The sequence below is a fragment of the Eublepharis macularius genome, chromosome 5 (assembly GCF_028583425.1).
Source record: "Eublepharis macularius isolate TG4126 chromosome 5, MPM_Emac_v1.0, whole genome shotgun sequence".
Classification (NCBI taxonomy): domain Eukaryota; kingdom Metazoa; phylum Chordata; class Lepidosauria; order Squamata; family Eublepharidae; genus Eublepharis; species Eublepharis macularius.
The window spans coordinates 95794673-95808437 of NC_072794.1; the positions used below are offsets into that span (position 1 = coordinate 95794673).

Sequence of the window (13765 nt, forward strand, 5' to 3'; positions counted from 1 at the left end):
ATTCACTTAATATCAGAGAATCACAAAAGCACAATTCCTGTCAAAAACACTTTATTTCTTGAACAGCTTTAGGTTACACAGCAGGGGGGCACACCAAAGGGCATTCCAGCATTCCACCTCACAAAAATAACACAACTCACTTAACATCAGAGAATCACAAAAGCACAATTCCTGTCAAAAACACTTTATTTCTTGAACAGCTTTAGGTTACACAGCAGGGGGGCACACCAAAGGGCATGGCAGCATTCCACCTCACAAAAATAACACAACTCACTTAACATCAGAGAATCACAAAAGCACAATTGCTGTCAAAAACACTTTATTTCTTGAACTGCTTTAGGTTACACAGTAGGAGGGCACAACAGGGCATGATAGCAGTGTACTACACAAAATAATACAACCCACTTCACCGTTTTTGACAGCAATTGTGTTTGGGTGATTCTCTGATGTGAAGTGAGTTGTGTTATTTTTGTGAGGTGGAATGCTGGAATTAAAAGCTTTTGAATAAATAATCAGTGTCTGCAAACCCGGAGCACCCTCCCTCTTTTTTGCAGATATTGTGGAGGATCCTCTCAGCCTTCTCCCAAGGTATAGACATGGATTCCTGTTTGCTAAGCCCCATTAAAATCAAGTCATACCTGTGAAACAATCCACACACCTACTGAACAGCATCAGGAATGGGGTTTCTTTTAAAACAAGTGGGATGAATGGAGTTGCCAACTCTCTTGGTCTAGCAGGGCTCCCGTGCCTTTGAAAGCTGTATGGTGGACATCACAGGTAGAACCATCTTTATCACTTCAGGCTTATAATAAGTAAAGTTGTTCTTGTCCAACAATTATCTGTTGAGCAGTTTACAAAAGTAAAGGAGCCTGGCTAGAACAAGAGAGTTGGCAACCCACAGCACCCTGCACAGCAGCTAGATGAACAGTAGTCAGTGCAGCTGATAGTCATTTTGTAGCCCAAGCAGATGGATGGCACAGCACTGTTCCTGTTGGCTGCAGGAGGCCAATCCTGTTCCAAAGGAGTCACAGAGAGCAAGTGGGCTCAAGCACTCTCTGCATGACATAAGCTGTAGATCTAGGATAATGGCAGCCTCTGGGTGCTTCTCCCCTTTGAGTGTTCCTACTCTTTAGGATTCTCCTCTTGGGGACTTCAGTGTAGCCATTGACCCAGTCCCATCCCTTGGAGGGAGTTGCGTTAGAACTGTGTCTGCAGTTTGTTTGGGCTGCTCCATGGGGTTTTGTTCCTGCAAGACAGAAGAGGTTATTCGGTAGTAATTACTGAAGTGGCCAGTAGTAACCCAGAAATGTCTTCTGTCTGTTTCTCCCCACCTGTATGTGGCATTACAGTGACATGACATCATGCTGACACCACAGTGATTTTCTGTCTGTATAGTTCCCTTTCTGCGTTATGCATAACTCTGCTCCCTGTGCTTGAGTGACCGCTAGCAGCTGTTGAGGACGGAAAGGTAGCTGAGTCAGTACACAGAAGATAAATGTTGTGGGGAAGCCTTTGCAGCAGTCCACATTTGAAGCAGGGGATCACTCTTCCTTGCGTGGGGCACAAGGTCCTTTCATCCCCAGTGGGAGGATTGGAGGATGCATTACAGTGTCTGGGTTTTGAGGTGCAGAACGTAAAAGAGCTCTGAGCAGACCAGTGTGAGAAATAAGGTGTTACAATGATTATTCACATCCCTGGATATTTATGCAAAGTACTTCCTTCATGGCATAGTGCCCATTTTCTAGAATTTCCATCAAAGCACCCTCCCCAACACATACCGTTTGCATGATCTAAGTGTGCCCCACATGAGGCCACAGAGCTGCAGCTGTAGCCCAAAGCTACGCACACCCTGTCCTCTGAGCTATGGGTGTTGTGATTGGGATTTATATGGTGCTCAGGGGACCTGAGACTGGCAGCAGACAAATCTGTATTCTAACCTGTGCCATGATTATGTGGGAGTGGCAGGTGGGGGACTTTGCTTTATATTTCCACCAGTCCCTTCACCAGCATACAATTATACCAGGATGAGATGTGGGCGAAGGATGCTTAGAATACTGCCTATGACCTATTTCTCCCCCTTCAACACCCATACTGGCGCAATGGCACCATTGCCAGATTTACCCCAGTACAATGTCAACGAAGTGTTACAGCCACATAGCTCCTCATTACAGTCTTGTGAGCCTTAGTTGCCCTTCTGAGTAGCTGCAGACTGTGCTAGAATTGGTATGGAAATCTCTTGCCTGCAGTTTGAGGTAGTTGTGTGTTCAGAAACAGTTTTTCTGCTCTTTGTCTGAACCAGGTTAGGGTCCAGCAATCACATTTGTAGCCTGAATTCCTTCAGATCCTGTCTTTTTCTGTGTGGAAAATCCCTCAGAGCCTGTGACTTGTCCCTATATTAGCTTCTCCCTATTTTATTTGGCCAAGGCGGGAGTACTAAAAGGCTTCAGTAGAGCACTGAATAGAAAACTGATTTCCCAACTTCCACTCTCTCTGTTTTTAAAAAGTACCTGATGACCTTGGAAACAACTTGTTCAGTATTGAATTTCTTGGGTATTGTTTTTGAAACCCGAAAAGGCCAAGGAATCCAAGCAGCTGCCTTCAAGAACCTGGCATTGTGATAAGTAGAATGACATGACAAATGTATTTCAATATCTTGTCTGTATCCGATGTCTCAAAATAGCAAGTTTAATACAAAGCTGTCAATGTTGTGGGGAAAGCTGACACCTTAATTGCAAACAGGCAGGGCTCTTCAGGTTTAGGTTCCCGTAGAAACAGATGTCGCCCTGAATTCCTGCATCATAGTAAGATTGTTCATTAGAACTCTATTGCACATATTGTGGAAATGTGACACTCCCTGCAAACCACTCTACTACAACAGTGTAATGGAAGCAACAATATAACCTTTGCTGCCAAGGTTAACTGGCCCTGCTAAGTCAGATGACATTTCTTGGTCCAACAGCCATCTGAGTGTTGGAGCAGACAAGCTGGCATTACTCTGTTATGAGAACCTCTTGCTGTATGCTATGTGCAATTAGTAGGTTATGTGATTAATGTGTCTTCTGGCCTGTTTGCCTATGAGTACAGGTATGGTTGAAATTGCTGCACTTCTTAAAGATTAAAACAACTCAGCTTCTCCTTCTAAAAAAATCCAGGTTTAATACATAGATATGAATGGGAATGGTGTTGTTAAGTAACTGAGGGACAGAGACTTAATGTTAAGCAAGATTATTTACTGAAACGCTGCATAGTCCTGAAACTTTATCTAGGCTAAGCATTCTTTCTTTCTTGTTCTTCTAACACCCTGCCCCCTCCGCTCTATTACTAGCCCAATTGTTTGCAAGCGATAATGTATTTAAGAAAACCACAGCTGGAGATCATAAGTGTTAGAAAGTGGCTGGATGCCATGAGATGATGAAGAATCTCACATTCTCATACCCTAACATTAGCCAAATGATTTCAAGATTAAATCCATACCATGGGGACTAGAAAGCTGCTTTGTTCATAGTGAAAATAAATAGGGTGATGGTATAGTTATAGTATCAAACTAAGATTGGGGAGACCTGAGTTTGAATCTCCACTAAGCTGTATAGCTCACTGGATGATCTTGAGCCAGTCTCATATCGTAGTTGGATTTTGTGAGGATACTTTGTGTTGTGCCCTGAGGAAGGGTCGGTTTGAAATGGGAGGTGGCTTTATTTATTCACAACACTCTTGAGATTCCCATCTGGATGGAACAAAGGCAGATTCTCACCATCTAGAGTCCAAGGGCTGCCAGTACAACTATATGGTTTCCTTATTGTGAAAGAACAAATACAGAGAGAACAGATTTCAGAAGTTTGTAGGAAATTGATAGCTTTATTTAGATGGCTTCATCTTAGACAATAAAAATGAAGCAAATGTTAGCCTACTGTTTTCTTTTTTTAAAAAACGGAGTATCCCTACTGTGCCCTTGGAGCCCTGACTGAGACTTGGTTCCTCCCAGCTACAGAGGCACCAACCCTGACACCTATTTCTTCCCCTTGTAGCCTGGAGAAAAAGGAACGGAACACAGGGAAAGACTGAATAGGAGAGCCCACTCTTCTTCAGGCTGCACCCCACACTGAGAAATGGGGTGGGGAGAAGGATCCTGCTTTCAGCCCTGGGTGGGGAGGGCTGCCCCATTTTCTTGAAGCTCTAGGTATCCAACCCCCATGCAGACTATTACTAGACTTTCCCCTTCTTTCCTGCTGTTGTTAATTTGGGGGGGGGGGGTTTCCCCCCAGTGCCCTTGCATATGTACTTCTGTGTCACCCTGCCCTGTTTCTCTCTAAGGGGGGTGGAGAACAGCGCTAGTGCCTGGACTCTGTCTACCCAGTAGAGCTCCCAAATTACTCCCATGCCCCCATATTCACCTAAAAAGGGACCATTCTGCCAGCTCCTCCGTGAGCTGTTCCTTACAAGTCAATAATAAAAACACAATACAGCTTTCCAAGTTGCTCAACCTTTTGTGTCATAGGTAATAAAAATATAAAGCAAGGTGTATTCTTCTGAGGCCATCTTTATAACGGTTTATGCAGACACAACATTTTAAATTCTTTGGTTCTGGATTCCTGCCAAGCACCTGGTTTTTACTGTCCTGAAGTTAGCTGTACTTTTGTCTAAGACAATATCATCAACAGGTCAACTTTTACATTTTGAAATAACATGCTGACCTATATAGAACAATGACACCCTCTAATACTGTGCTAGAGAATGATACTGTGCAGACTGCCTGATGCATCCGCAGTCGAACAAATGTTTTTCAAGGATGCTACTCCGAAAGGCACAGAACCTTTCTTGCTTCTCATGCTGATTCTCTTGTGTAGGGAGTTGGTGTCAGTATCTGGTGAGTAGTTCAACTCTAGCTTGTCTTCCCAACACTATGAGCTTAAAAGGATAGAGAATAATAGTAAGAATTGTTCCTCTTGTACGCTAGTACGGATATTTGGAATTGCTAAAAAAAGGTTCTGTTTGAAATCCTGGGGTAGCTGAAATTTTGCAATATCAGAATGTCAAATGCCTTTGACACTGTGTATTTCGAAGATAACATTTCAAATCCTACTTGCATGCCACAGGAGCCCCCAGAATGTGGATTATTGGTGGAAGGATTGTGCCTCGTAATAATATTCCCATTAACAAATCTTGGAAGGTCTTCCAGAACATGTGTCATGTGAGACTTGACTCCGAACTGGTTTCTATCCCCAAATGGCAGAAGTCCAATTCTGTAGAATTTAAATATTGGCTGGCTGCCAAGGAAAATGGGATGTGCCTAAAATGTGAGTGAGGCACTTTGAAGGTGTACATGTAAAAACAATGAGACTTTGGAGTGCAAATAAAATTGCCAAGGCCAAGGTCTAAGTGAAAGGCATAACCCCATGCCTAATCCGCATCTTTTGTCTGGCTGATAGGTGGTCCCATATGTTGTTTGGAAAGGTGCCTACAGCACCTTTCAAAACAGGAAGACAGGATTGAGATTCCCAGTCCTATGCTTTTTATAGTTTGATGTGGAGGCTTTTGCCTTGCAGACGGGGGCTGTTCTCTTCTTGCTGGTGACTGTCATAGTGAACATCAAGCTGATCTTAGACACAAGAAGAGCAGCCAGTGAGGAAGAGGAGTCAACTCAAGATTATGGTGAGTATGAAGGGTTGTAACTGGGTGGTGCAGCAGGATGTCCATGCAGCTGAGATCTGGCTGGCATCTCCCCCAGGAGCATGGTCAGATCTCCCTGCTCATGGGCTCCACTTCAAATTAGTTTTCTTGGTCTGATGTTGTAAGCCTCTACATGTGCTTTGCAGCAGGTTTCCAAAAGAGAAAAGGAGTTATATAGGGAAGGCGCTTTGGGATGGGAGAGTTTAATGGTGCCATTCAGGTATTCAGATCTATCCATGGGGGTAACCAAGAAACCTAAACTCATGGATCAAATAGGTGAGAAGAGGGTAGTATTTTCTTGAAGAAATGTTTCTGTTTGTGTTATGAAAACTTTAAAATGGATGGGGAGAGATTTCAAGGTTATACAACAAGATTACTTTTATTTACAGTAAGCATTGGTGATGGAAACTCTTGTATGGAGCAGTCCTTTTTTGGATGGGGTGTTTGATTATTCTGGACCCAGATCTGGTAAGTGTCATGAAGATGATGGTGTCCTTATTTTCTTTATCTCTTTTTCTTCCTCTTAGATGAAGGCATGCAGAACCTGGAGATTCCCCGGCGGCCTGTTAACAGTAGGAAAGTTCTGGATATTGAAGTGTACTCCAGTCGCTCCAAGGTCTATGTGGCAGTGGATGGGACGACGGTGAGAACTTGCGCTTCGCTAATAAGAATGAACAGTTGAGGTGTACTCTGAGCACCACTAAATTCCTGTTGTTTCTTTTTCTACTTTGGAATAGAGAGGCCCTTATTGTTTTACAGTAGTGTTGTACATCTTTTTTTTTTAAAGCCATGTTCATGTGTGCTCTTGTACTTCAGCTCCAAAGATTTTCATTATAAATTCTAACGGTATCTCTTGCTTACATGCTGGGCTATTGTTCTCTTAGACATGAAAAGCAGTGGCACAGTACAAGTTCTGAGGCAATCCCCACATTACAGAAACGAGCAATTTTTGAGGAAAGTTCTTGAAAAATGTAGTGGCAGTGGCTGGAGAACTATATTCTTATCACAATTGCTTTTATTGTAGTACAGGTTTTGGAAGATGAAGCTCGGGAACAGGGCAGAGGCATCCATGTGATTGTGCTAAATCAGGCTACGGTAAGCAGGAAAGCAAATCCTACAGGAAGGAATATGTTCTAGGGGAATATGTTTTCTTTTTCAAAAGGTAGATGTAATGTAACTTGCATACAATGCATAAGGCTCTGGGTAAAACTGGTTAATCTTAGAGATGTCACCAAAACCAGAAATAAATGGATTGATTATAGAGGCATTTTCTAGGGTACAGCCTCTGGATTTGGAGAAACCTTTTGAATTTTGGAAAAGTTTGGCAAAGTCCCTATGCTTTTATGTTGGTTCTTGTTATGCCTAGATTGTGGCCTGGTACAGTATAATCTCCCTACATCAGTGAGGATTGCCTTAGCCCAGACTGGGGCGGGGGAGTCCTTGTCTGACTTCCTGGACTCTTTCCAGATGAATGTAGTGAGGTGGCAGGAGGATTGTTCCTTGACCATACAGTCCTGAGGCAAAATCTTCTGCTCAACATCATTGACTCTGAAACAGTTCTCTGATCTGTTGTTGGCAAACCCCAATGAGTTTACAAGCCTTTGAATACTCTGTTGCTCACCTTTTCTCACAGTTCTTGACTTCCATCCTTTTTACAGTCATGTCAAGAAATTAGATTTTTTTACATTACCTCATAGACAATCATTTTTCTCCGACATGTTTACTGTAGATGTTCCTTATGTTTAAAAGTAAAATGACAGTATGGGGATGTACGCGTCTCGTTCTTAAGAGGCATGCAGATATAACGTATGATGTACTTCTCAGGGAAGAGGCACACATTCTAACTTGGCTTTGGGGTTTGTTATTGACCTAACATGTTTCTTTTTGGCCCTATAACATGCTTTCACTCTTGAGGAGTGTCAGTGCATGCTGGTTCTTTATGTCCTGTGTGTGTTCTACTGCAATCCACTCCATTGCTTATGAATACCTAACAGGGTCATGTGATGGCAAAGCGGGTTTTTGACACCTACTCTCCACATGAAGATGAAGCCATGGTCCTATTCCTAAATATGGTAGCCAGAGGCCGCATCCTGATCTTCACTATTAAAGTAAGTGGGGTTGGAGTCTCAACACGTTCCATAGAAATAGGAAATGGTAATAGGGCTTTTTTTCTTTTAAGAAATTCACTTCCCTGTCTACAGTGTGCAGAGGAGGCAAACATCCAGTGCGTAGAGAATAGCATTTTCTTAAAGAAGTGTTCCTATATTTCATGGGTGGAGCTCTGCTGATAGAAAAGGAAAAAACAGAGTGGTGTCACCCCTTTCCCCTTCCCCAACACAGCCTCTCAACCCACGTGGCTGTTACTTCAGTGGGGTCCCATGACCCCAGGAAAAAAACCTTTCTCAATGTCAGCAATGGCTGAAGGGAGGAAAGAATGCCATGAGATCAGAGGTCCTTGTGCTGGCTTAAACCCAATATTTTAATCAGTATTCTTGGCTTAATTATTGGCTCTGTGGTAGGGAATTGGGTTAGGTACGACCAGGCATCTCATATTTCATCTAATCAAGGAGACTGTAGGGGCTACAAACCTTCATTTAGCTATGAATATGTGAGTCTTCTCCAGGTTCCAAGACTAAACCAGACCAGAATATCAGTATAAACCAGTGTCTCTGAAACTTTTTGTTCCTGATGTAGGCCAGGCTGTTGTGTCTTGCCTTTGAAAACTAGCTATGTCAGTCTCTGGGTCTACACTTTCTAACCCAAGCCAGTATTTGCCTTTCAGTATCGTGTAGCTCAGAACTCCTGCCTTTCTCCCCCACCCCTTTAAAAGTAGCATTACACATTCTCACTAAATGGCTTTTTGGTTACTATCTATTTTTTAAAGAAACAGATCAAGTAATGGCCAGAATGGGTACTGAAGTTCTGGAAATGATCAAAGGTATTTTCCCCAAAGTTACATATCAAGTTTACTGCAGAATTAAAGAGGTGATTCCTTTTGACTAACTCAGAAGGAGGGAAGTCCCAATCAGGCTAATTCTGCTACGAAAAATGAAAGCTTATTTCAGAACTGAGAAAATCATGTGTCACACCTTTTTTGTTTTCTTTTTCAGGATGAGGGCTCCTTTCACTTGAAAGATACAGCGAAGAGTCTTCTGAAGAGCTTAGGAAGTCAGGTTGCAGCATCCCTCAGCTGGAGGGACATGTGGACCTTTGTGGGGAAGAAAGGAGGTCAGAACCTGGTTCAAACATAAATCTATGGGGCAGAGCAGAGATGAGCGAAATTGAAATTTCTTAAAGAAAAATCTATGGATAACTGAGCAGGTATTCCAAGGTGTTTAATAGACCAGATGACAGAGAGAACAAGGCTCCTATTCTTCTAAGGATTGTGTAGGAGAGACTTCTAGCTAGTTCAGCTGTTGTAGCTCTGCCTACCAACATTCTCTCTCTTTTTGAACCATTAAAATACCACATCCTCCATGGTACCTTCTTCTGTTGTTGATCCTGCTACTGTTTTTTGAGGGAAAGAAGCAAAGGAGTGCAGAAAGAGGCAACATCTGCCTGGTAGTGTGCAACTGATGAATGCTAATTGACCAGCTACTGATCCTGACACAATGTGGTCTCCACAGGTGAGATCTATGGTGAAAAACATGCCAAGTCCGTGGCACTTTCCACGTGGGGGGAACCAGTCTTGCTGAAAACTGAAGTCCAGCTGACCTCTATAGAAGGTATAGTAAGCTAGTTCAACCAAGAGATAACCAGACGTGAACTCATGCAGCTGCCTTATACTGAGTGCATCCATCAAGGTCAGTATTGTCTACTCTGACTGACAGCAGCTGTCCACGGATTCAGGCCTTTCACATAGCCTACAACCTAATCCTTTTACCTGCAGATACTAAGGATTGGACCTGGGGTTTTGCATACAAACAGGTGCTTTGCGACTGAGCCCATAGCTCCAGTCCAAGAACCAAAACATATGGACCACCCTGAAGTCAGTCCAGACCATTAGTCTGCTCAGCTCAGCACTGTCTAACTGGCTGTAGCTCTTCAGAATCTCAGGCAGAGTTGAGCCTTTTCTCCACACCTGCTACCCAGCATTCTTTAACCAGAGATGCTAGGGTTTAAACCAGGGACCTTTTGCGTGCATAGTAGGCACTCTCCCTCTAAGCCACAGATTCAGTATAAGAACTTTGCTATAGGGACCTGGTTTGGAATGACCCAATAGACCTAGATCAAGGTCAGGATAAGAAGTAGCAGGAACCAGATCAGAATTAAGAGGTCAGGAAACTAAGAGCATGAACAGAAGCCAAATAAACAGCCAAATGCTCAAATTGTAATACCCATTTTCAAAGTAAATCAAATGTAATCTTTGTAGCATTTGGAGTGTGGTTCCTGAAAGCCAGCTAGCTTGCTTTTTGTCTCAAACTAAGTTTTTGGGGACCCCTGCGATAAACATCCATTGTCTGCTTCCCCATCCTACTTCATGGATTTGAAGAAGGAAGGCAAAGGATAGAGACGGAACATGAACATGAACACCAAATGTAACTGAAATAAACCATTATCTTAGCTTTGTCTTCTGGCCTGGAATTACCGTAGAAGGTTGCTAGGTCTTAAATGGGGAATGCTTGAGCTTTTGTATGGCTTTGTGATTCTTCTGACATCCTTCAGCTATGCCATTAAATCACTACTGTGTTCTCTTTGGTGCTTCGTTCTTTCCTTGAGAGCTGTCCAGCAAAGTAAAAGAGGTCTCACAACTGACCTCTCTGCTGTCTTCTGTTCCTTGATTCCATGTTGGGGAATGTCATGTGACCTGTTAACGCTGTCGTTACTGAGAGTTGAGTTTACAGGAGCACAATATGTATTGGATGAGAGCAATGGAATGTTAAAAACTTGTCTAGTTCCAAATCCTCTCATGCCTTGAGTTTAAATCCTTGTTCACAGATGCTGAATGTCACTGGCCTGATACAGAGTTGAACCGAAGGAGGAAACGCTTCTGTAGCAAAGTGGAAGGTTATGGCAGCGTCTGCAGCTGTAAGGACCCAACACCTATAGAGTTCAATCCTGACCCAGTGAGTAAATACATATTAAAGCCCCTTTCCTCGCCCAGTTGTGCCAGCAGTGCAAATGAAGAATTAACTAAGCAGCCAACAGTGAGCATTAGGCATGGCCTGAAGTAACTAAGCCATCTCTGAAGCTTACCAAAATATATAAGGAGGGCTCTGAGTTTAGAGAAGAGTTCTTATGGTATGTCTGGATGCTGTAGCTTTCAGCAGTATTCAGCTTAACCCCCATCATCTTGGCAGTTTCTGACATTTACATTTTTAATGCATGTATCAACTGCATTTTCTCACTGGAAGCTACCTAAAACATGCTGCAGTATGGATGCTCCGGTGCAAAAAAACACCAAAGCATTGTGATACCTACCTGTCTGCATCTCTCCTTGCCCAGTCTTCTCCAGCTCACCCCTTTTGCCGTCCCTCATTTCCTGTCCTCAAAAGATAGACCTCCCTTCCTTGTAGGCTCTGCTTGCTTACCCCTGAACCTTAGCAATAAAAAACAACCGAAGAAGTGCAGTCTCTCCTTTAATATGTCTGTAGTAGTCATAAAATATCTGTGTTTGTGAATATGGTGTTTCCTCTAATTTGCTTTACAAGAGCAATACAAGGGGAAGGGCATGAGTTTTCATGTGCATTCTTGCTCATGATCATGTTTCTTCTTTTTTCAGCTCAAAGACAACAAAATTTTTGATGTGCCTGTTGCTGTCATTGCAGGAAACAGACCAAACTACCTTTACAGGTGAGTTTTAAGCTGGGTTTGGCATGGCTCTCCGCTGGCATTTCTTGCACTAAGAGCAAGAGCCAGAAATGAAAAAAAATCTTCAAACAAACCTAGACTGCATGTAGTATATAAACCACAGGTGGAGGAGTAATTTTTCCAGGCTATCTGTCAAAATTCCAGTTGTCAGAGAGAAAGGTGGGCTGATAAATATCTTAAAATTCCCGAGTGTTGTAACCACTTGGGTCAGCAATATGGAGTCCTTGTTCTTCCATGATTAGCAAGAGGAGCCTGAGGCTTCTTCAGCAGCTTCCTAAAGCATATTTTCATGATATCACAGGGGACGGGGAGAGCACAGGGAAGACAGAAAACTGATTGAACTACATACATCAGAATAGCACATGTCCTGGAACAGTTTCCCAAACACCTGAAAGCTATGTTTGTTTGTTTGTTTGTTTGTTTGTTTGTTTTGAAAGAATTCTCTCACACTTTCAGCCCACTCAGGTTCACAAGGCAGCTCATGGTCATAAAAAACATAAATGTGGAAATGCTGTTTTTGCTTAAAGAAAAAAAAAGTTCCTTGACTTCATGTTGCAGGAGCAAACCTGAGTTTAGAGATGATTTTTGCAAGATTCAGAAATTAGATTTTAGGCTGGACAGGGCTTCTAGTTGCCAAACGGTCTCCTCATTTGTAAAGTCAGTGTAATATTTTCCCTGACAAGCTGTTTTTCCATGTTTACTTTTCTGGGAAGGAGATTCAAACATATGCCCTCCCCACCTGCAACTTGAAGTGGTACAGTCCAAGAAAATCTTTCCTAATTGGCTCTGCTGATTCATATAAGCTGGCATTAAGAATTGCTAGCTTCGTGTTTCTGATTCTCTAATCAGAAAAGTTTGTTAGACATAATACTTAAAACAAAGAGAAATGTTGGTAGTAATAATATTAGAAACTGGTTAGATCATGAGCAAAATTTCTGACCTTATCTTTGGTAGGATGCTACGATCTCTGCTGTCAGCACAAGGAGTCAATCCTCAGATGATTACAGTATTCATCGATGGCTATTATGAGGTAAGATGAGGAGGCGGGTTTCCTTTGCCATAATCCCTGTATAATAATAATAGTAATAATAATAATAATATTTGATTTATATACCGCCCTTCAGGACAACTTAATGCCCACTCAGAGCGGTTTACAAAGTATGTTACTGTTATCCCCACAACAAACACCCTGTGAGGTGGGTGGAGCTGAGAGAGCTTCTAGAAGCTGTGACTGATCCAAGGTCACCCAGCTGGCTTCAAGTGAAGGAGTGAGGAATCAAACCTGGTTCTCCAGATTAGAGTCCCACACTCGTAACGACTACACCAAACTTGGTCTCATGTCTATAGCATCATGTTGCTCACTTTTGCCACATGACATAAGATACCTATTATAAGTAAGCTTCAGGGGATATTTCAATGGAGGATGAAATCTCACCAGAGTACTAGTAGGCGATTTGTGGAAGACTGAGGGGAGGGGCTCTCTGCCTTCCTAATTATGCCAGTAGTTTATGAATCTTGCCCTTTCTGGTCGCAGATTATTTTTTTATATTACATTTATTAACAGACTATAACATATACAAAAGAAAAAACATACACACAGATAAAATATGGAATATAAATAAGTACACTGATACCTACCGACCATGTCACTAATCCAAAACTTTCTGTCCCATCCCTACCAATACGCAGGTTCACTCTACAACTCATATCAATGCTTCCTCTAGTTATGTAATTACAGGTTCCATTCCTTGTATTGCTCCTGACCATAAAAGATCTATGTTACTGATAATCTGTTTTTCTGATATGCGGTTAATTTCACTAAGATACAGATCTCTTTTACTTTCAACAACCAATCTTGTAGATTAGGGATGTGTGTGTGTGTGTGGGGCGGGGGGGGGGGGGAGGTTGTTTCCATAGTCTGGCAAAAACCATTCTGGCAGCTGTAATCATATGAAGGGCAATTATCTGCTGATCTCCAGGTAAATTAGGTAAATAGTTCAACAGTAATATCTCTGTTTTTTGAGAGATTTGTATCTCCAATCCAATTGATAAAATGTTTGCTTCTTGCTGCCAAAAGCTGGAGGCCCATATACACGCCCACCACATATGAAGGAAATCTGCTTTGTCTCCATTGCAAAACTAACATGTGTCTGTATTGGTCTTATACACCTTGGCTAGCCTTAGAAGGGTTATATGCCACATATAAATCATTTGCAACAAGTTTTCTCTTAGAGAGACAACTGTAAAGGTAGAGCTTTGAGTGAAAATAAATTTGGTCACAGATTGT

At 42.3% G+C, this 13765-nt stretch overlaps 1 protein-coding gene across 3 annotated transcripts in view; it reads left to right on the forward strand.

Annotated features, from left to right (window-relative positions):
- The window catches only part of POMGNT1 (protein O-linked mannose N-acetylglucosaminyltransferase 1 (beta 1,2-)), a 48613-nt gene that overhangs the window by 8681 nt on the left and 26167 nt on the right, over positions 1–13765 (forward strand). For 2 of the 3 annotated variants that reach the window (XR_008597031.1, XM_054979588.1), the window contains exons 3-11: positions 5544–5649; positions 6195–6310; positions 6697–6762; positions 7662–7775; positions 8778–8895; positions 9294–9392; positions 10606–10733; positions 11390–11460; positions 12433–12508. Coding sequence is in view for 2 of the 3 variants with exons in the window: in XM_054979588.1 (XP_054835563.1) it covers positions 5544–5649; positions 6195–6310; positions 6697–6762; positions 7662–7775; positions 8778–8895; positions 9294–9392; positions 10606–10733; positions 11390–11460; positions 12433–12508 (894 nt within the window). In the remaining variant the exon portion in view is untranslated. Of the gene's footprint in view, positions 1–5543; positions 5650–6194; positions 6311–6691; positions 6763–7661; positions 7776–8777; positions 8896–9293; positions 9393–10605; positions 10734–11389; positions 11461–12432; positions 12509–13765 lie in introns of those variants that run through there. The other variant, XM_054979589.1, reaches the window with a different exon arrangement.